A 25,272-nucleotide genomic window follows, 5' to 3' on the forward strand; every position below is an offset into this window, starting at 1 on the left:
AATTATAAAGGTTAATAATATTCGTTTATATATAGCTGTACAAAACATCTTTATTCCTGCAATAATTTTGAAATTAAATAACAGTGTGGTATGCTTTGGAGCTGATTAATAATCCTGCAGCCAGCGGAACAAAAATTCCTTCTCATTTAAAGCTATACAATGGCTGAATGTAATGACTGGAAATATTTAAAAAATTTATTTCGTCAACTAGTTCGACCCTTCATCTTTCGATTCTCCCTTCTGATTGTCTTTCATCGTAAGAAGGGCGGTCGAAGGAGGCTACAAATAATTCCGGAGCGTTATTCGATGGCATATTTTCGATTATCAACCAACGAAGCGTAATCTGCGCCGTAAATGGAGGATTGTCTCTGTGTAGCGCAAGATGAGGTGCTGCGGGTTCTTCGAGGGGTGGTATCGAAGGGGGTCGGTGGCGTGAAAGGGAGATTTACAGGAATACGAGGGTGGTAGCAGGGGAGAGGAAGCATAGCCACCAACGGCTCTTTAAAAGAAAGCGGGATAAACAGACAGTTCCAGCAGCAGGGAGGAAATGTAAATTTCCAGCGAGGCGGAAGGACGAGAAAAGAATAAGGGCTCGAACACCATGGGTGTATTGAGTGAGCCGCCGGTCCTTCATCCCTCCTTTAAATTTCATGTGCCAATTGTACGCGATTGTCTTTATTTTGCTACCCGCGCGTTTCGACATCGCAGGACGTCGAGTTTTCGAAGTTGCGCCCGTTTCTTCCGCTCGATGTGTTACGCATCGCGAAAATTCGAATCTTTGCGCCGGCGAGGGATCGCGAAGCAAAAACAGAACGTGACGATTTCCCTGCGTATGTAATGCGAAAATTTAGAATTGTTGAATGGAAGATAAAATATGTCTTCAATTTTGTAATGTCACACTGCAAAAATATAGCATAATTGAGATGCGAGAAGGATACGATTCAAAGATACAAAATGTAAGAGCTCAAACATGTATCACACGCAATAAGATTATAAATTAAGTTCATTTAAATGATATTTTGGTAAGAACGAATTCATAAGTCTAGTCGTCTTTTGAGTATTTATAGACACATTTGCATATTTATAAATATATTTCCTATATATTTATGGAAATTAAATATAGTCATCTCTTTCTATTTTGAAAAAGATCACATTAGAAGACAATATAAATTCCTTCATAAGAAAACGAGTATTTCTAAAGCTCTACCGCGTTAAATTAGAAAAAGAAACATGAGAAAAAATCCTGAGCTTAAGTTTTGTGAACTTAAAAATAGAAAAAGTAAGTGCAAAGATAGCTCTTTTAGAATCCATCGATTCTCTTGATGAGATCAGGAAACCATTCAAAGCAAATTGAAAAATTTGAAGAAATGGACATTTGAATGGATAAAATAAAAGAAACGATCAATTTTGATTTAGAAAAGAAAAGAAAATATATCTTATTCATTATACAATAATTAAATTTTTGTTATAAAAATATTAATTTTGTGAAAAAAATTTACTATTAGAACACAAATCTGAATCATACAATCCCATTTCAATTTGCCTTTCTCTGTACACTTTTTTGAAAATTTAAAAAATATTTTAATTATATGAAGCAATATGACAAGCATTAGAATTTTATAAGTTTTTCATCAAAAACGACTGCTTGAAATGAGAAAAGATCAGACATCGGAAAAGGTCGTATCTGACAAGAGTAAAGGATGATAGAAGTAGACGGCTACGAAATGATATTCAGAAGGACACGAGACGCTAGGATGAGACGGATCGAAAGCAACGAGATCGCTGTCCACGGCGTATAAAGTGAAAGATTCTCTCGCGAAGGGTGGCTCACGTGACAGGGGTTGAAGCGACGTAGTCGGACGGTCGCCCTACGTGCTGGGAATTTCACGCTGGAAAGAGGTTGTTGGAGAGTACACCTTGGAAGTCCGCCTTGATGTTGAGAAACTTCGAAGGGCCGATGGGAGACGGTAAGCGAGAGCAACAGTCGTTGAATAAACACAAAGTCCAGTTAAAGTCGTAATAAATGTCTCCCGCCTTCCGACAGGCTTCCTCTCTCTCTCTCTTGGCTGCCTCCCGCCACGCTTACTCCTCTTTCTTTCCCGGAGACAAACGGTATTGAGGGTGAAAATTGACGGCTTTATCGTGCCGCTTCCGTAAGCGCGAACTTTCCGAGGAGTTGCGCTTTCGCCCGCCTAGCTTCATATCCTGCAGTCCAAGAATTCTAGACATCTCTCTACTGATATCTGCGATATTCCTCGGTGAAGTAATCAATAAAATTGATGCAGCCTAGTTTGCAATTGTATACTTCAAAAAGTATCGATGTGGATGTCATGCGATATCTATCTATATAATTCTCATCATATTGGTATTAATATTAACACCAAAATGGTATGGGTTTAAAACTCGTAGTGTTAAAGCCATATAATTTTGGTGTTAATAATAACACAAACACTGAGAATTACATAAACACCACCACATGGTATTAAATCACTAACATATTTTTTAGAGCATACAAAACAAAATCTTCATAACAAGGAAACTTCATACAATAATTACTAATCTTCTAACAAAATTAGTAAAAATTAAAGTGCTCCAAATTGTTGATTGCTTATTATACTATAACGATCGTTTTCTTGAATCTACATTTCGCAGCCAAAACAACTGCATGTTAAGATACATTTAGTCACTCCAGTAAAATATCAAGTTTATTTTGGACAGAATTATTGCGTGTTTTTTTATCCGAAATTATTATTCATTTATTCGGCTGGCAAGAGTGAATTTATTTATCGTACATAAAATAAAACATTCAAATCAATATAATTTGACATGGATCATACATATTTTATGTACACTTGATTAGCAAGCGATAAAAAAAATATATATTATTCCATAAATATAATATTCCAAATTGTGATATTTTATGATAAATTTGTAAATATAAAGTACTGACATAAAAGTAACAGAATAATAATTCAATGATTATACAAAAATATGATAGTACAGCCATCGATTTTACAAGTGGTTATCGGTGAAATCGCATGACAAGTAACATGGAACATATGTTAGAGTTGTTTATTCACGTATCTCGCTAAACCTTAATCTGATATCACAATTCAGAAAAATGAATTCCCATCGGCCATGTTGTTTGATGTGGGATATCGTTATATACATAGCAACTCTATCATAACGCTTAAGTCCTTTCCGTCAAACCTTAATCCATCCTATAAAAATATCTATTTTAATGTATCGCTTCCATTAACGATGTATGCTAAATTGCTGTGTTCGATTATTCGAATACTATAAATCAACAAAGTTTTATAATAATATCAGAATATTAGCAAAAAGAACGGAACTTTTCTTTTAAGTTCCGTTCTCTAGAATTCTCATTATAGAATTTAATACGCATATCTAGTTATTTATTCTTTTAAATGTCATATTTCTTGGAATTATGGTAAAAAAACCTTGACAAACTTTTTTTAAGTATTAAATATTTCTGATCTTTAAATCAGTCAAAATTATTCATATTGCAAATAACGGAATGTCACTGAAATATCTGACTGTACTAGAACGACTATAGTATCGATGACGTATAATATTTTTTTATAAGTACATATTGGTAGATAAGCATTGTAATCAATATCGTTCAATATATTTTACGTGTTTATGAGGCCCACGCATATTTTTATCGATTTTTTGCGAAATTCGTGTATCTATGTTATCAATATTTGTTTGAGCACTTTATAGATAATTTATTAATTTCTATAAAAATCTATTGATTTCTATGAAAAGAAGAATAACTTTATCTTAGCATTTTAAATATTATTTAATAAAATTTTATAATTAGCGAATAAATTAAGTTATATTAACATTATAACATAAAAATATGTATTAAGTTAGTAAATTATATTTCAGAGAAAAGAGTAAATTTTACTAATTTTACATTTTTTCCATTACTAGATTATCAACTGTGATAAAATGAATATATAACAATTAAAAAATTCAAATTTGTTAGATAAGAATAATAAAATATTACGGAAACATCCCAAACACATTGAAGCTATTTTCTAACCATTTCCTGCAGAAGTCGCCTGTAGCGAACATTCGGCGCCAATGTCCTGAAATATGTCCCTGCAGAAATTCCTGTTGGAAAATTTTGTCGTAAGTTTTATTTTGTTTCTAGTTTTGGTGAAAATACGATGAAACTTTTCATCCATTGTACCGCAACGGTAGTAAAGTTTGCTGTGCGTATTTAATTAAATATCTATTTCGGGGAATGACGCAAAAAAAAACATTTGTAAAGAAATATAATACGTTCCTGCTCTCTCTAAATCATAGAAACATTTTTTAATAGATTCGTAGCGGAATAAACGCAAATTCATTAAATATTCAGCTGTAATAATGTACTCTAGTCATGCACATTACTATCGATTTTCTGCGCAGAATCCGATATCACCATATGTAACTATTCATGCAAGAATCAATTAAACTTTTTTAGCAATGCCGATCAATTGACTTTACATGATATTTTGATCGTTTCCAATGAAATCTGCGTCTGTAACGTATATTCCACATCCGGGCCTTTCGACCAGCTCGTTGTTTCAACTCTCGTCACAAATATTTACCAAATATTGATCTCACCCATAGCAAGCCCGAACGCCCTTCGTGTGTCATGTCGTGGTCACAATGATGGACAAATTGCATTTGCAGGTCATCCGCGATGTCGATATTTGTATTCGTTTGTACATATACATCGAGTAGCAGACTGGCCATTTGCCAATTAAAAACTGCGTTCACTCTGGCGCACTTGATGCAAGAATTCTCATGTAATAATGACAACCAAATACGCAATTGTAAGAATTATTTTTGCAGATGTACTTAGAAATTTACGCTACGTAACAATAAAATCACAATGCTTTTAAATTAATAATTAGTGGTTGAAAATCAGACGCTTAAATAAATTAAAAATATTTGCGATAATAATTTGAAAAATAATAAATTTAATTATTACACGACGATTTGTAATACGTCAATATATACTGTATCTCAATTATCGATTATGCAGAATGGAACTGCAGAAAAATGAATTATTATTGTTACAGGGATAATGGAAATATGTTATATATAACTAGTAATGATGACATTATAGGAATGTTGTAGTTTTCCAGAAAAAGAACTGAGTTGAAAGACATAGCAATCTCTACAACAAGAGCTTTATTTTTAACTAAATTATAGTTCCATATGGTCAGGAAATGTTAGTTTCTACCTCTGCTTGTACGCAGAGAGAGGGGGAGAGAGAGGAGAGAGAGAAACGAGTCTTATTGATCTACGCGCATCGGAAATATCGTGGATTTTGCCATGTGCACTTGACTATTACTTGATATGATCACCGTGAAATACTCTTCTACAACATGCTTCGATTTCTAAAAATGGATGAAAAAATAGATGAAATTTTTAAAAAATGAATTCTTCTGCACGAGTAACTGCACTGAATAACTGATTCTTGCATATTTAAAAGATCTGTGCATCTCTTTAATCCCGTATATTTTGAGATAAATACATATAAAAATCCTTCGACGTAACAAAAGAACTTAAAAGATGATACGATAATATGAAAGAATGCTGATTCGTGGCTCTCTGAGTGGATCTCTTCACAGATCTTCATAAATTTTGAATTGAAAATGATCCAAACTATATGATCGGAAGGATTCGCTAGGAAAAAGAATGGTATCCTTCATCAACTTCGCCGCCAGCGCTTAACTTTATCTTGTGCATTCGATAAAATAACCGGATATCAGTAGCCCATTCGCAGTTCAAAAAATTCACTCGAGGTTCAATCGGAAAACACAGATATGTAATCACCCCGCGGGTAACCCGTAACTGTCATCGATCGAAAGACATGCGATCCTGCGCGACCGAAGGTGACTCTCTCCTCAGCCTCGCACGTACGAGGTCGCCTAACAAAGGTGGCGGAGACTGCGGACGTAGGTCGTTAAAATAATAAAGATTGTTATTGAACGGCGCCGCCGTTGAACCATCAGGCACCCGCGCAAAAATTTGAATTTCTCCCGCTCGGCATCTGTCGGTCTCGCGCTTTGCGTCTCATCTCTTCGGTCTCGTCCCCCACGCCTCGCCCCCGTTCCCCCTTGCCTTTCCACCGTTCACCACCACTATGTTCGCAAACCTTGGCAATATCAGAGGGCGACCCGATATTATGCCATTCTCAATACTGCACGCGGCTGCGGCCGCGCCGTATTATTAAAGGCATCGTATAGAATGGCCGGAATAACGAGAAAGGGAGAAAGAAAAGAGACAGCAAGAACGACGAAGAGAGCGATGATTTTGACGGTAGCGACGTTGTTTTTTCACCTTCCGTTACTACATGAATATTCTGCAGAGTTCTAATCGCGTAGGGAAGAGGGACACAGGAGGAAAGAAAAATTCGACACGGCATAAAGTGAAAAATACAAAAATTGCATTCATCTTGTTGATATTATAGAAGTTTTCGCAAAAAAAAATTATATCTGACATTTCTTTTGTAAGTGTAACATTTGAAGAAATCATCTAATCTAAATAAATTTTATATATTTCGTAATTTTAATGATACTCATTATAGTGGACGAATACAAAAAATCTATTGTTCTCTTTTTTAATTCGCAAAACGTCAATAAATAACATCTCGATTTCATTGTCATCTGATGCCTGCGCACGACAAATAAGAAGAACGACGGGCTCGTAGGACGGAGTTCTCCTAACTCCATGTCAGCCATCTTCTCTTCCCCCACATAAATACTGCATGCATCCGCGAAGAAATCTAAGAAGAGCGTTCGTATGGACGAAGAGCGGCAAGGGCGGGAGGGAAAACGGACAAGAAAAAAAGAATGCAGAGGAGAAATATACGCCTCCTTCCGCTTGGCGTCGAGGTAGGTCGAAGATTCGCCTTCTACGGTGACGTATTATGCAAGCGGGTACGGGAGGGGATGTGGTGGTTGTAGGACGGGGGTAAGAGAGGGCGTCGTTTGGCAATCTTAGGGGATTCCGTGGATACAATGGGATCTCAATACATCACTTCACCTAACCCGACTCCCTCCCCCCCTCTCTCTCTCTCTCTCTCTCTCTCTCTCTTTCTCTCTCTCGCTCTCTTCTTCGTCTCTTTCACCTCTCCAGCTTTCCTCCTCTCATGCCCACCTCTTCGGTTGCCGTCGTTTCTGCGGAGCAGCACCAACGAGGCTCCCAGATGCCGTAATAGCTTAGGAGCCGGCGTAATAGCTGCCACTGCCTTCCTAGAGAGAGTTATAGTTCAACAACGCAGAAATGGAATCGCAAGAGAAAGCGGATGGGTGGAAGGTAGGCAGCAGGGTGAGCGGAAGAGAGCGGCTCTCGCTGAAGACGATAGCGAGGAGAACACGGAGAGGAGACGAAGAATCGCTAACCCGATGTTGAAAGATTCCGGGCAAAACGACGAGGGAATGCAATAACTGCGGGGGAGGACGAACGATTATGAAGATGCGAAATGTCGCGATGCATCGTGGAGCCAAAATCGAACTTGCCGTCGGCAGGCGCGATTGGAAACTCTATAGAGGATGCATCTTCGATGAATGTATTTCTAACCGGCTTGCATCGAAGCTAGTTTAGCATCTTATGCGACTTAATCAATTAATTACATTTCTAAATGGGTATAATATTTTGAAGCAAGTCTAACTTTTTTTATATCAGTTTTAAAATTTGTAAGTCAAAAATATATAAATAATAATTAATAACTATAGTATAATATTCGAATTTAAAGCAGAATTTGTTTGATAGAAGGAAAATAAAACTAAAGTTCTTAAAATCTTATCATTTAAATTCAAGACGCACAAGGAAATTATATATGTATTTATCTTCATAATTTATAACAGTTTTAGCTAATTGTCATGCGTTTTTTAAAATAAATGCTTTAAATGAAATATTTTATACAATTTTAATGAGAGATGAGTATTTTGAAATGTAAATGACATGCTATTGAGAATTTTATCGAATATGAACATACTAATGATTCATTTAAAAAATATGTCAAAATTAGAATAATTAATAAGTAATTAATGAACAAAAAAGTAATGTAGTAACTTTTAAAGAAATACAGAGATTTTTTGCTTGTATAAGTAGATATAATATATGTATAGAGAATAAAAACAGAGATCGTAAGTAGTGGTAAGTAGTGGATCGTAAGTGGTGGTTCTAATATTTTCTTAAATGGAATCTGCTAGAGTTATTCAAATCTTATGCATTCCAAATACGGCTTTCAACCATATATTACATTTTGCATGATCGCCTATTAATATAAACTCTAATGAAATATCCTGTCTGAGCACATTTATCTAATATATTTAAGTCAAATACATAATATAAAAAAAAATCTAATTATATTTAATTCTACATTTTCATTTTACTATCATGATCAATCAATTAATTTCATACGGATGCGAGTGTGTAGCGTTATAATATTTATTTACAATAGTTTCATTATTGTTTGAATTCTTTAGAATTTTAAGAGATACAACACTTTAAATTCGACATTTTTTCCTGTTAGAAATTTAGGTACTAATTGAATAAAAATTTATAATTAATATACGTAGTGATTAATACATTAATTGTGCCTTTTGCGACTTCAGAAAATTTTTTATTATTTTCGCATGTCATAAAATAACTTTCCATGTAACAAAGTGTAGTTACTGTTATATTTATCAAGTGCCATTTTTAGCGATTCATACGACAAATTCTGCAATGACAATTACATCGTCTAAGTAAATTAAAATTAATGAATTTCCCGCATATATCAAATTATGAAATCAATGATAAAGGCGTCAAATTTAACCAAATTTAGATTTATAATCCTCTGTTATAAATCTATTGTAAAGTAAGAATGTAAGAATGTTTAATGTAAGAATATTTAAATTTGCATGTTGGAGCGAACATAATTTATTTGTATAACTTACATTTCATTATTAGAATAAACCGAGAACAAAAGTACAGGATATAATAATTGTCAATATTTTTGATTTTGAAACTATAATAAAACTATATGTGTATGTTGCTGCAAGACAAAATCTTTAAACAGATAAACATCGGTTCGTTTGTTACCTGCCAATCTTCGCGGAACGTACACATATGCAGGAGCAAAAGTTATTCTTTTCATACATCAACTAAATTTTATTGCGTGCTATAGAATCTAAAATGTCTTTTTTCTTTTTATAACAAAGAACAATGTATTATATTTTAATACATTTTAATAATTATGATTTGAATATTTGAATTGACTTTTATCTACATTTTTACTTAAAAATTTTATTATAAATCATAAAATACTATTAGAGAGGACAATAGTAACATCAATGCTTGGAGTCAATTATAGCGTTAATTTTTCCCGGACTTGCTTGATTTTATCTTGAGTCTCTGAAACAATAATCATTAACGTGCACAGTTAATTGTTGCACAGGTAAATTGTACATGGTAAAAAAAACCTGTGTAATGATAGTATAACAATATCATTACTATCGTTAAGAGTTACAGAATAGGGTATTATAGTTTTGTTTTGTACAATAACATTTTATTTGTATAACATATTTATTTGTTATAACATTTTTCTTCATGTATTATTGTTTTTATCTAAATTTTATTATTTATTTCACTCATTTTTAGAAGGGAAGAACTATTTCATATTTTTTGACTTTTTTATAGGTACACATTTTCGTTTTCATTTTGTACATAATCGAGAGAGAATTGTTAAATGCCCGCACGAAATAAAAAATATTAAAGTTCAAATCCTAGCTGAAATGATATTTTTCGCAATAAATTATATACTTTTTTTTTTGAGGTTTTTAAAATACTGGTAGCACTATTATTAAATCGACAATTAATTTATAATTGTAAGATTATTATTTGTATTTATAAATTTTATTATCGGTAATTTTATTAAATATATATGGTATATATAATAAATATATATGATTACAAACAGTTTTATTAATAAAACTAATGCATAATTGTTATTTTAATTATAAATAATGTGATACAATTTTTTCTCCTCTACTGTTACAATCGTTTCACAGGTTGGGATGATTGTAACAAAATTCTTCGTAGTTTTTAAATAAAAATATAATTTTTTTTCTACATTCTAGTTACATTACAAAATTAAACCACAAAGAAATTTTGTAATTAAATAAACTCTAGATCTACAAACGCAGATCTTTTTTACGTAAATTATTATATTTTTATTGTTATAAAACTCTACCAGATTGTTACTTTTGTTTTTCAGTCTATTTTCTATTAATTTTTAAATAAAGTTTGAAATCCACGGAAGACATTGCGAAATTACAAGGCAAGCAATATAAAAGCGCAAAGACTCCACACACCTATCTCCCGAATTCTTTCCTCGAAAAGCAGTTTATCGACTACCTCCCATCAAACAGGTACCACCCGAGTCTGCCGTTGCACTTTTCAGAAGAGAAAATCACGATCACGTCTACGACCTCCCTCATTTCTGTTTACTGTGCACCGAGGCGGGCGAGCTACGTGATGGCGAATACTGTCATCCCGCATTCCAGTCGCGAGCATCAGGAAAGATAGAAAGAATCCCGTTGCACCGCCCGTCCTACCCGGTCCCATCCTCTCGTTTTCTCTCACCCCGTTTCCGATCCCCCGCGACCCGGCGCGGCGCGCGTAGAAGGTGCATATTCAGGAGAGAAACCCGTGGAAACTCCGGGACGTTGACACCAGAAGCTGGATTCTGGACGTGGGGATGGCGGTGGTTGGTCGGACGCGACCCGTCCGTTAACATAGTAGTACCCCCCCCCCCCGCTAGGTAGTGGGTGGCACAAGAGTAAGACAGGAGCGGAGAGGAAGCGAGATCCGCGGTACGATGGTATCCCATAGTGGTGATGCCGCTCCCGCGCGGGAGGGGAGGAAAGAGATGCGAGTTGTTCCAGGCATAGTGAGACGTTCGAGCGGGACGGATGCGGCGCCTTCGTACCGAGCTGAACAAGGACGACACGATAATACGCCGACATCGTCACCGTCGTCCTCGTCCTCGTCCTCATCGTCGTCTTCGTCCTCGTCGCTGTCGACGTCGTGCGGTCGCGGAGCACCGTCGGTCCTGTGGAAAAGGCGTGGCGACGTCGCGTTCGCGCACCTTTGCACCTGGTGCGCCGGGGAAGACACGCCTCCGTGGAATTCCTCTCTCCGGTCCGCCTACACGTCCGCTCTCTCGTGTCCCTCTCTACTTCCTCCTTCTCCTCCGCATATTGCCGTATGCGCTCCTCCGACTTTCTCATCCGAACCGAGCGTTCCTCTCCCTCCCTCCCTTCTTAGCCTCCGCTCCGTCGCCTAGGAGGAGATCAAGGATCTCTATTCTCTCCACCGACAGCTCTCTCCCTACTTCCCTCCTCCCACCCTTCCTAGCCACCACCGTTGGCGTACTGTCGCTGGCAGCATAGCAGGGAGGACGAGGACGCACCGCCACAACCAGCAATCGCTACCACTACCATCACTACTTATACTACCACTACCAACCACTATCAACCATTATCAACACTACTCTACCGCCAACGTCTCTTGTCTCCTCTTGGGGCCTGTATCCAGTGTATCCTGGCTAAACCGTTACGCTCGCTTGTTGCACATGTGTGCAACTCTTGGTGTACATACGCGCTCATCGCACGCATGCTCGCCGAGCTCGATGTCTAGTATGAACGTGAGTGCTGTGTCTAGTTTCACTGGGAGAGCGCACACACATCAAAGTGCGCGCGCAGTCTTCTCTCTTTCTCTCCACTGGCCATCCGCCCACTCGATATTCGCCGGTGTCCCGGCCACGTGATTCCCTCTCGACCTCCCCTCCTCGGCTGGGCATAGGTTTTCAAGGGAAGAACGGAGGAGGGAAGAAGGCGGAAAAAGACGGAGCAAGAGTCTTCGGCGAAGTGCGATTACCGCAGACTCGCAGAATCCTTCGGCTTTTCTTCCCCTCCGTCGCGTCGCCTCCTTTCACTCGCCTTCCCCGCGCCTTCTTTCTTCTTTTTTCATTTCCTTCCGATGCGAGGCTACCGTCGGGATGTTCCTATCCTACGTGCACGTCTCGTACCGAGGGACGAAAGACGTGGGTATTGATCAGAGCCCGCCGCGGCTGCGGAAGTAGCCGACATTATTTCACGAGAAACCGGCTGTCTCTCTTCGTATGCGTTCGCTGTTTAACGCGCATTTGCTCGTTTCTATTAATTGGAGTATTAGACGGCCAAATAATCTCTCGTTTTATGTACGATATTGAGAAACTTGATAACGCGAGGGAGAAATGGTCTATAGAAATCTTAAACGCTAAACTGCTCTTGTGCTAATACACATCGTGAAATGGACTTTCGAGGAACTTTCCACGCAACCGAAAATTTCGCTTGACATCGCCATTTTAAAAAGTAAGTATCAATTAAATAAAGTCATACTATTGCGTTTAAAAAAAAAAAGAATCTTCAATCATTTTTATTTTATATAAAAACAGAAGATTTTTGTTATGATTTTTACAAATTTTCACTTTTATTAAAACTGTAAACAATAATTCATGAATGATCTTGAGATTTAAAAAGAGAAAAGAAGATTGTTGCTTATATTCACATCATGTAATTTTACTCTTCTAAAAGGAACAAAAATAACTCAAATGCTATTTTAAGGATTAATTCATGTTTTTATTTATTCTTTACGAGCGCACGAATATTGTATGATGAATAAATATTCATGGTTCTTATCCTCAAGTGAAACTTCAATTCTATCCAATTAAAACTTAATATGATTATTTGTCTTGATTGCTGTCTTTTTTAAAGTTAGTCGTATAGAATGCATAAATCCTTTTCTTGAAACAAAATCTTGCATTTGATCAAAAGTAAATTCGAAATAAAGAGGAATAGAGATAAAAGCTATTCATGTAAAGGATAAAATATGAAAAAGAAAGGAACGAACTAAACATGAAGCCACCTGAGGAAAGACTCAGCTTGTCTATATTCAGATTTTCTCAGACCATCAATCTCGACTTTTGTACCACACAGGCTAAGCCAAAGATGGTGGGAAAAGAAGAGAACGAAAATCTAAAACCATGAAAGTAGTGAGCGAATGGAGTACATAAAGTGAAGATATACAGTAAATGGAAGGATCAATACACGTTTCTGCTAGATCGCCGACATTCCTTATCCTCGAGACCCGTAACGAGCACTGTCGCGAACAAAAATCGCGATGTGCCGCGTAAAAATGAAATAGTACATGTGCGAGAACGTCACGTGTCACGTGCTGCCGTTTATTTTTAATGGTGCGCATGTATTTGGAGTAAAGAAACGAATACGTGACGTTGATATCAACGTGGTACTTATATTTTTTTATAGTTTCGATAATTTTTATATTCTCTGCTCCTTATATTCTCTCCTCAGATTCTTAGGTAGACAAATGAGTTTATTTTCTATATTTTTATATTATACGTACTTCTGAATTACATATATTTTTCTACAAATCTACATGTAAGTTAATATATGTATATTTTAGGTAAATCAAATATAAAAGCTTAGCATAAATCGTATTGCTTGCATTGGTTATTTCATAAAAAATAGTATTGCACAATTGTTGCAAGATTCTTTAATATGAGATATTGGTTTACATTTAGAGAAACTAAGAGTAAGATCAAAAAATTAAAGAATTTTACAACAGTTGCAAACTTCTTTTGCTGAATGCAGCCAATAAATATAATTTTAATGTATACATTCAAAATTTCTTGCAGTGAAATCTCACTCAAGAAAGTGAAAATACAATCACCTTTCACTTCTTGAGAAAGAGTGACAATGTTCTCTGTTTAGAATTGATGAAGAAATCCCAAAAAAAGTGAAATTCATTCCTTTGAAGTGAAAATTCACTCTAAGAAAAGTGAAAATTGTCATTCTTTCTCAGGAAGAGAAATATTTACATTTTTTTCAAAGGTAGTTGTATTTTCATTCTCTTGGAGTGAGATTTCACTATAAAAAATTTGGAGTATAATAATATAATAATAATATAAACATCTAATATAAACGTCTCCAAATTAACATATACGAATGTTACTCCATTAAATCGATGTCTTCAGAAAAACGCACTTGCTAACACACACGCGCGCTGAAACGATCGTATTTTATGTCGCATCATAATTCAAATATCGCAGTATATAAAATTCAAATCGTCTGTCGTAAAGTAAAAAGTCGTTCCAAGTCGAATAAGAGTAGTGCATTAGCGGCCGGACCTACGTCAGACTGCACTTAATGCACAGTAAAAACAGTAAATACTCCTTCATTGTATTTCTCTGCTTCAGAAAGAATCCAAGTATCGTTAAAAATGTCAACTTTTGCGTCTTCTTGAATAGAGATCGCAAACAACGGAAAAAGGCATTAAGACATCGTTTACGATGTCGATTGAAATTGAATCAATCTTAATCATAATTTGAAAGCATCGTTACTGCAGTTATCTTCGTCGGTCGGCGAATCAAAATTTCAACCTGCAATCCGTAACTGTGTTAATTTATTATTTAGAGATATTAAACATAAAAAAAGTCTCTCAAACTCTCGTCTTTCTTGTTTTTCTTCTTGATGAAGTAACAATAAAAATAGTAAAACGAATAATAAATAATTTGACACATTATTAAAATTTGTATAAACACATGACTTTTGAAAAATTTGATTAAACTTTTTACAGAGATTTTCTCATAGTTTATTTTTGTCTTTTCTAGGAGATTTTTCTTAGTATAGTTATACTTAAAATTCTGTTAAAAAGCATTTCAAATTGGAAATAGAAAAAAATTATTAATCTTAACAAAAAATTTAATTAATATAATCAAGCATATTTTTTTATCTTTAAATATGGTATAAATAGCTCAATACTTTAATTACGAATATTTTATACTTATAAATAAAAACTGTTTACTTACGAAACAGTAAACATATTACATCCATAATTTGAGGTATAATCCGCTTTGCACGCAATCGACAGTAAATGCGCCACATTATTGCACACGCAGACACTCCTAACGTATAATTTCGTCGCATTAAAACGTCATAATGCTATGGCGACACTCGCGACGAATCAGTGGCGCATTCGCACATTCCCTCCCGCGGTTGCGAGTGCGGGGCCGCACTAAATTAATGCTCCGCGATTCTCCGCGCACGCAATCATACTTAAAAACCCATGTTTTCACCTCCGGGCTCTAGAATCCTGTTCTTCGCAGCGCATCCAAGGCGGCGCCCGAGGGAAGCGTGCTCGAGCCAGCCGGGTGAGATCGCGCACGCTGGCAATTATTTGCGCAACTCCTTACCCACGGTGCGGGTTCATTAAGACACTAATTACCGGCGTGCATGCGTGTGCACGTAAGAAACTGAGTATATACGACGAGGTACAACAACGATCAGGACTCGGTTGGCTCGCTCAGCTCGTTCCGCGAACTTCCCCGCGACGTTGTACCCTTCTTGCCCGCGTATGTAACGAGCTAGTAGGTAACGCGCGAGCTCTCTGGCACGCTCCAGACATCTATTTACAAGGTTGCACGTTTCGGTTACATTGTTAAAGACCTAACTTGGCTCCGACTGCCTGCCTGCCTGCCTGCCTGCCGGTTGCCTCAGTTAGTCCGGGGTGAGCACCCGCAAAACCAAACCCTGCAGGCACTGTATAACATTTCGCTGCGTCTGATAGCTCTTCTGGAACGCATTATTCAAGCTTCCAATGTGTTTTTATCCATCCTGAATCGATAATAACAGACACAAAATAATAACGAAGATTTTCGAAAGGCATAATCCTACATACAGAATTGAATTTGAATTATACATATTTTCTAAATTAATTTCATAATATAGCAATCGCGATATTTATTCAAAGTACAACTTAAAATTGAAATATTAAGCAATATTCGTAGTATGATTTTTTTTTAATCTCGATCTATTTGTAAGTTATCAGTCAAAACTATCAAAACTATATTCGTATCTTGTTGATATGTCAACATTTTTTTAAAGTAGTTTTCATTTAGCTATTTACGTTATAAGCAAAGTATAATAAACAATGTTATAAACTTGTTATAAATTAATAATAAATAAAGAATCGTTAAGTAATATGTAAAAACTGATTGATCAGAATTTTATTTATACTGCATTATTGCACGTGCCGCATGGAAACTGTTGCAGCAACCCACGTGGTGTATCGCGGGTGAGGCTGCATTTCCCACGGGCGGGGAATGACAGGGGTGTATACGGTCGGCCGATCAGTAGGTAGAGGGGTTGTTTAGAGCGAGCGAAAGAGAGGAAGACAGACGGAGAAAGGGGAGAGGTGGAGAAACATCGAGGAGGGGTGAAAAGCACGTGGCGCAGGCGACGCGCGCCTCTCTGCCACGGGTGGCTGTATATCTATCGGGCTTTCCACCCCCAGCATCCCCCCCACTTGTTGTGCTTTACCGTGTTGTGTTGCTATGTTGCCTTGTGTATCGAGAAAGTTCAACGCCGGCTAGACGATGTTTTCCAACCGTCGGATTTACTGGTGTCAGAATCAACAGGCTTTCTCCGAGAAGCAGCTTCGAGAAATCACGAAGAAATATCTCTCTTGATGTAATTGAAGGTTAAAAATAACGCAAATTTCGGACGGAATATTCCAACGGCAAAAATAGTCCTCTTTCTCAAAATTCGCAACAGAAAGCACAGCAGTGAATAAACTCACTAAGAGAGAGCACGAGCTTTTTTGAATTCAATGGAATTCTTGAAATAAAATGGACTATTTTATAATCGTGAATCGTAACAAACGTCATGGTAATTTTAATATAGTCGGCCGAAAACGAAATATATTAATATAAAAGCCGATAATAATTTTTAATTACATCATAAAGTTTTTACAAGTTAGATAATTACCATGATATTTTAATATTAATAATTATGTCCATTATGAAAAGGTGGCAAGATAGTAAGTCTTGAAGGGGATGTATGATTATTGAACGCCGTTCTTTGCTGGGGTGTTCTATAGAATATTAAGGATAGCAACCCTAAAGGGAATATTCTCAACGGAGCATAAGAAAGTTTTCGAAAGTATTATCAGTTTTGTTATATGAAAATTAAATTGAAAAATTATTAAATAGTATATATTCCATCGTCGTTTTATAAATAGCATATCAATAATTGTATATGCATACATATATATATTCTTAACAAATAAATTAATTTTTTCTTAACAAATAATTTTAAAATATATCAATACGACTTCCCATTCCGAAATGAAATACTCTGAATTTTATAACAAATTTTTATTAATGAAAGAATATGACTCTGCTCTAAGATTAATCCGCTGTAAGATTAATCTCGGTTTAACTTACTATTCATTTTTTTCTAATTCTTACAATTAAAAAAATACAAGAAGTAAATTGAACCGAGATCAATCTTACATTGACAGAATCGGGCCTAATAAATTCTATTTTATTTATAATAATATTTATTTCCTTTTCTTTTAATATTAAGAATATTAATATTATTTTGATATTAATACAAGTCTGTATCTGTTCTATTGATTTTATTTTTCAAATTTCCAAATTCTCCTTCATTTCTCCTTCATTTCTCTTCTATAAAGTTTCACATAATGATATACGTGCTCCAACTGAAAATATAGAAACTCATTTAATCTAGTTTAGCGTCGCGGTCGTTTCTCTAATCCTCCTATCTATCCTGCCGAAACACATTGAAGCAAATTTTTCGCGTCGATCCTGATCGCTCCCTCGAGAATTAAATTCCCTTTTAACATCTGAGCAATTTCTTTTCACAGTAATCGCAAACGTTTAATTGGCTCAACCGAGAGGCAGGTAGCTACATTAATTGCAGCGGATTGCTGGTCAGGTGGATGCCTAATCATGGGGGTTGTGCAGTGGTAGATCGGTCCGACGCGTCGGAAAAGGCGCCTCGCATTGAATGCTAAACAAAAGCTAATTTATATCCGGAGGTCGAGACTATGCTTGGAGATCGGGAGATGAATGGCTGTTCTCTGTGCATACCAAGTGGCATGCCAGGCCCTTCAGGACCGCGAAGTTAAAGATCTTGGGGGATCTTCCCCGCGTAGGGTAGTCGCTTGTATCTTCAAATATCACGTACGAGGCGGCGAACTGGGTTTTAGGAGCTCGTCAAAAGTCGCTCGATCGCCGCTTGATTTCTATTCAAACGGCACGTTATCGTGAATTCGCCGTGAATGATTTTCATCCTTTAGCATCTAGCGATTAACGAATCCTTTATAGATATTCTCTTTCAAAGTAAATTTTAAGATGTAATTTCTAGTAAAGTTAAGATGCAAGTTATAAGCAATGTATTTCAGACAGTCTAAAGAAATGAATTCTCTTAATTTAAAATATGAATCGATAAGAAATATGACGATTAGTTCAAAAATAAGTTTCCCTACTTTAAAATAGAAAAATAAAGTTTAAAAATCTGAAAAAATTTTTTTGCAGATTTTTACACTTCTTAAAAACTTAAAAACTCTTAAAAACTCATTACTTTTGTTATTTTTCTATAAAATAGCCATTTTTTGAATGTATTTGTTTGTTGTGAAAACATTTTTGTTGTGTCTTCATTATATAGCAAATGAGTAATATGTTCTTCATAATTTCACGATTAATATAATATTAGAAAAATTTCAAAACATAATAACAAAATTGTAAATATATGTATCATTTTCTAATTTTAAGAAAAACAATTAACAATGTTCGATAGAATCTACATCGTTTTATTATTTGTAATACGTAACAGGGATAGTCGCGCATGACTGAAAAGAAGCGTATATACTATGTAATTTCTATCGATTCGCGAAAGGAAAAAATTTCCAAGCACGTATCATCACGGTGACGAGCAGGATTCGCATCGCGAGCCACCGAATCTAGGTGGTTTAATCTATCATTGCGACGGCGAGACGAGAAGCTGAGGTAACTAGCACGGAATAATTAATAAATGCAGGGTGCATTAGTATGCGTTGCGGGGGATGAGTTCGTGCGGACCTGAAGTCGGATGAACGCGGGCCCGGGGCTCGAGACCCGGGAATTATAAAATAATAAAGAGAAAATTACGTAATGTGAGGATCAGATGAGAATTAGAGGACAATGAAGACGGGGTAAACCTCCCGTCGTCTAAAGGGGGTCGCGCTCGCTAAGGGGTTGGCGCGGGGCGAAAAGCTGGAGGTCGAGGACCAGACGTCTTAATGTCTGCATCGTCGGGAGCTCGTCCCTCGTGCATGACTATCTCTACGACCCTTACATCTTTCCGATAAGAACCTTAAGTCTCGGGGATAAATTCGACTCTTTCTGAACCTTTGATATCGCGAATTCCAACGCGCTAGTCTGGCACGATTCGGTATATCTAATTATTTGCGAACGTCTGAAAAATGAGATTCAAATTTTTATCGCCCAAAGTAGTTCGTCAGTCATGTGTCACATATACATAGTTTGCGACTCCACTTTCTTGTAAAAATAAACGTTTCACTGGCGGGATACAGTTGAAAAGATTCGTTACAAGAATATCTAATCGAAAATTGTGCGAAAGATTATAAATTAAATAATTGCAATATAAATTATTTCAAATAAGTTGCACACGACTGATATAATTCTGTCAAACTTGTCAAACTTATCCGAAATAATGTTCACTATCTTGCATCTTTATTTGTCTTACAAAGAAACATTATATACTCTAACCATGACGCATTCAATTATATATTATTAGCATTTGCGCAGCAACATTAAAAATCACCCTATCACGCAGTCTCTTGCAACCCTTTTATTATGAAAACCGGTAAAATGTCGCGAGACTTATCGAAATGGAATACGATGTCGCCGCGGGTGCTAATCGAGGATTCTAATTAGTAGTCAGCCGACGCAGACTCGACGCGACTTTGTAAATGGTAACAATGTTATGTAATTAGGTAAAAAGTTCTGTAATCAAGAAGTAGATCTTCCGAGCCGGCCGCCATACCATCGCGCTTCTCGTCTGATCCTCCCATCCTCATTCGTATTAAAATAGTCTCGCTAGGAAAGCGTGCGTTGTGCTCTGCATATCTTAAAACCCAGGGGCTGCCGCGGGGACGCTCTAAGAGCCACCCCCGTTCTGATTTTTGCTGCGATTCATATTACTACAGGCGTGGCCCGAGATTATGGGGATGGTGTGAGAGAATCAACGTTCTTCCGCCGGAAATTTTGGCTGTATTGAGACGCGAATACTCGCTCGGCACAGTAAGCTTCGCGGGCCGATTATGCAAATTCGCGAAGGGCAAAATATCATAACGCAAAATTACTGAAAACTTTAATTATTATCAAGAAATTATTACTATTAAGAAAATGTATTATAGCGTAGTTTAGAAGAGACCGCTGTTTATTCTGCTTGAAACACCGCTCTTCTCTCTACTCTACCGTACCATTTATAAATTTCACTATTTTTCCATGGTATCTATAAACGTAATATAAGAATAAATGTATAACGTAATATAAGAATAAACGGTGCATTCCTATTGTCATTTATAGCTCGAATCATAGTTTTCTCTAAAATATTGAAGAGAGACTGACAGAATTGAAGAGAGATGCTAATATAATTTAATTTGTTCTAATGCATAAATCAATGATGAAATCAGGAAATAAATATACAGTCTGTATCTGTTACATCTGTAACAACATTCAAGTTAAAAATTTCTTTAAAAATTTTTTTCGTCTCTTTATTATTTTAAATACATAATTATTAATATATATATGTTACTGAGAACAAAACATCGTAATTGTTATAAAATTTCTAATATATATATATATATAAGTGTAGTATTTACTCCATTCTCTATATGATATCTTTTCTAAATTCGCAACACTTTGGCCTTTGATCTTGACCAACGTTGACAATTTAAAAACGAATAAAAATGTATTCCTGGTGAAACGAAAATAATTCACATTAAAACGTTGTGAATATCCTTTCTTTGACGTCTATTCTTTTAATTCTTGCAAATCTCCATTGTGCAATCTGAAATCAAAAGCGGAACACTTTGTGCCTCGCAGCGCGAAAGTCTCATGCAAGATTTGATGTTAAGCTGATAAGATTGGCAAATGCGCGAGCCCGCGCGCACTAAGAAAGAAAGAAAACTGGTAGAGGTGATACATATATCACTGCGTATTACTCGAGATGCTGACAAATGCATACGTGGTTACAGCAAGCGAGCGTACCGTTGTGAGCGCATCGTAGCGTTGTCACGTAGACATATATGCGATAGCGCAATTCGTGCGTACGACTACACATACGAGCGACGTAAAAGGAACTGCGCCGTGGTTAGGTAAGCGCACACATACATACATATATGTACGCATGAGATCATCGTTCGCGTATATACGCTCGCGGAAACGCTGACGTCAGTGGTTTCGGTTGCTTTTGTTACTTTGCAAACGATCGCGCCCGATACGATGGTATCAGGAAGACAAGCGTCGATTGCACACGTGCGCGTGACAGTCGCGAGCGTTTAATTCTCCTTAAGTAAACAACAAAATGTGTCATTCGTTGAAGTACAACTATTACTAGGAATCACAGATATTCGTGGCTTATTGGATTTTTCCACATATCGTCCATAATATCAGATTAATATATTCTCTTGATTTCCGATTACATAAATTTGACTTCGCATTCTAAAAGTATTAAACACTTACGTCCAAAATATTATGTTATAATAAATTTTTAAATATAGTTCTCACATATACATTATTCAAAAATCAAAGTTGGAATAAATAACATTTTCCAGATATTTTGTGTTTTATTGTATTATATTATATAAATTTTATTTAACTGAATTCTTATTGCACCAAACACTTTTGCAGCGAAAATATTATGTTATAATAAATTAAGAAAATCATATTCACATTATTCGGAAAATCTACAGTAAATAAATAGCAATACTTTTCAGATATTTTGTGTTTTATTATTTTCTTGCTGTTTATATCAATGACTTCAAATTTTAAATGGGTTCTTATTACACTAAATACTTTTACATATAATATAAACTATTAGATATGTTATAATAAGTTAAGAAAATTAATTCTCATACACACATTATTCAAAAAAATTTACATCTAACATAAATAAACAATACTTTTCGAATGTTTTAAATGTAAGCTTAATAAGATCAATGCACAGAAAAAAAATGTATGTGCACATTAATTTTTTTCATTTAATGCATGCTACAAAAGTATATAAATCTTTATTTATGATAACAGCAATGCGCGTATAATAGATCATATAAAAGTCAGTATTGAATAACAAATAATCTTGTGCAATTTATATTCTAAAAAGAAGGCTCGCGCACGTGATTGATAGAGGACAGGCAATAAGCAAATTAACAGACATTAAAATAATTGCTACGATCTGCACGTATTATGACGCGAATATTGGCACATCATCAAACAGTTTAGATCTCGAATGAAGATTACCGCGAGCTTTGTGAGTCATACACAATGACACGTGAAACTTCATATACGCAAGAAATATTCGTTATAAGACACGTACTCTTATGAAACCTATAATATAATATAATCTTTAATGATAATCTAACCCTAAACGCGATTCTAGATTTTTTTATATACAACAGGACAATGCATCTCGCACAAAGAGAATTAGAATGCCGGGTGAATAATTGAACGTAAAGAACTGTTCTGATTCAACGACACGTTAAGTCGCTCGTTAAGTTCTACGAAGGATAAATAACGGGGACACGATGGGAGGGAGAGGGGGGGGGAGGGAAGACTCGACACGGCGGAATTAAATAAAAATAAAACGCGGGATAATAATGTTAGCGAAGGAGCCGAGAACCCAAGACAAATAGCTGAGGGAAAACAAAGCGTATTATAAATACCGGGTGACAGGACGAGTGGTGCGGGAGAGTGAGCGCGAGCGTAAGAGGGTGGTCGGCTACGGTCCGACCGAAGGGTGGAGGCTCCCGAGGAGGGGTATGACGATATAGTAGTAACCAACTCCTGAGAGAAAACGCTCGAGAAAGCGGCGACCTCGCCAGCATTTTTGCTACCTGCCGACACAATGAGCCACCGGATTTCTTTTCCCGTTCCATCCTTCCTTCCACATCCTCGATGCGAGTACTCTTACCCGTCAGTATTATAAATTTGACGCATCTACCCTCGCTGAGAATTACGGCCGATAATCTCTAAATCGCATTACGCCAAATATGCAACCGATTGAGGTGAAAAAAATAAGTCTAAGATAAGTTTTTGTTTTATACGAAAAATTCGTGTTTTGTCAGCAGTAGTAGTTTTAGTAGAATTGTAAATTAAATTTATTTTTACTGTTTAATATAAAAATATTGTCTAAAATCGATACTGTTGGCGCAATAAGTTAGATGAGGTAAAAAAGAATAAAGACACTCACACTAGGACGTCCGTGACTGCGCGGATTCAGCTGCCAGGGAACTGTCGATGGCTGAAAATGCTCCTTTCCCCACGAACCGTTATCAAACGGATTTTCACCAATGTGTCCCTAAAACAAATCAATATTACAATTATTATACATAACAGTACATTGCAACGAACAACAGCAGGACAGTAAAAACAGATATTTCTGTATATATATATATATATATTTATGAGCGATATAAAAATTCAAATAAACATATATATTCGTGAAATGAGAGTAATGTTGAGTCATGTTGTATTCAGCCATTTATTTTATATAAAACATTATATAACAAATACAAAGAGATACACGCAATGCGAGTAAATAAATAAAGAGCTTAAACGAACAAAATTAGCGTTAATTAAACTGTTAGAAACTGTTCATCGTTTTTTTACTCTTTATTTCTTTTCCTTTGATAAGAATCTGATATATTAACTCTGAAAGAACCGCAAATGAGCAAAAAATAGCTGACATGTTACCATCGCAAGAAATGCTAATTAATTAGTCACATTCGATCTGTCTTCAAGATACGGCTCAATTCAAAGTTGTTTCCTTCTCTATTCTTTCCTTAAAAAAATTTTGTTAGCAATGAACTGCAAAAATTGTTCACGAAATACGCGAAGTTATTTGCATGGTTACGCGAATCGTGACCGCCGGATTTTTATTTCTCGCGCCTCGATAAACAAGAAAAGTTACACGGCAGGGCAGGTCGAGGGGCATCGATCTTTCAAGGCTCCTCCAGAGTTTCAAAGTTTTTTCGGCGCTTTTCCGCACGCCGCGCCGCGTCTCGCCGCTCGCCAGCGAGCTTATTTTTGTAATATATTCCGCGAGCCGCGGCTCCCCCCTCCACACTTTCTCGACTTTGCACCCCGTAAGCCTTATTTTTCTTTTAACTTTATTTCTAACCTAGAATCTCTTCCGACGGCAAGGTGGCACGCACATAAATCACCGGGTATAATGAGAACACTTCGTCTTCGGGTGCTTCGCCCTCTCGGTCGCAGACGCATCTCCCGCGGACCAGCTATTATATTATTCGTTGCCTCGTCGAGAAAATCGTACGGTCGACCACGAAGTGCTTATATTAATATTCATTTTCCTCGTGAGGTGACACTGGCATTTCGCCCGTTGTCCGAGAAATAAAGAGTGCTCGTTGATTTTTAAAAAAGACCTCAAAGATCCGTAACGCAAGGACACACGAGTGAGCGTATAATTTAAATATGATATTTTATTAAATGTCATATAATGGAGTATTTTATATACTATTGATACTGGTGATATTTTATGTTCCGTATTTTATGATGTAAAGTTTTATTTACATTGCCGTTATTTTAAATCGCGTTTTTCGCTGTAAAAAACGAGACATCGCATGTTGCCAACTTTATTAAAATATATACACGGCAGGCTTTGGTCGTTTTCGACTTTTTTCAACGATAGCGTGAACAGATTTTTAATATTACCGTAACTACAATTTTTCTTACGGAACAATATAACATTTGTTATAAATGTATGTCAATAAAATCTTATTAGAGCAAAATCTACTATTTGAAAGTATTATTGTTCTAGTGAAGAAGTCCACATTTGAATTATAAAAAGATTGATTGTATCTAAAGTTCGGGAGTTAGCCAAAATCGTAATTATATAACCATAATGATTTATGTGTACAAATGAACGTGGAATATGACCGAAATTATTTTGGCACGGTATAGTTAGCCAAATTTCCGTTCGTCCGTGTGCGTTACGCAGAAATGCATTCAATATTTTATGTGAATTCAAGCATGGGCGACAAAATTAAATAAAAAAAGGGAAATTATATTTATATATATATATATAT

General features: G+C 36.2%; 1 protein-coding gene across 16 annotated transcripts in view; it reads right to left on the minus strand.

Moving 5' to 3' along the window:
• Positions 1–25,272, minus strand: part of LOC108688864 (forkhead box protein P1) — a 304,708-nt gene that overhangs the window by 126,023 nt on the left and 153,413 nt on the right. For all 16 annotated transcript variants that reach the window (XM_018195386.1, XM_018195382.1, XM_018195381.1 and 13 more), the window contains one exon: positions 23,418–23,525. In XM_018195386.1, the coding sequence (XP_018050875.1) occupies positions 23,418–23,525 (108 nt within the window). The remainder of the gene's footprint in view (positions 1–23,417; positions 23,526–25,272) is intronic.

This window comes from Atta colombica, unplaced genomic scaffold (assembly GCF_001594045.1).
Source record: "Atta colombica isolate Treedump-2 unplaced genomic scaffold, Acol1.0 scaffold243, whole genome shotgun sequence".
Taxonomy (NCBI): domain Eukaryota; kingdom Metazoa; phylum Arthropoda; class Insecta; order Hymenoptera; family Formicidae; genus Atta; species Atta colombica.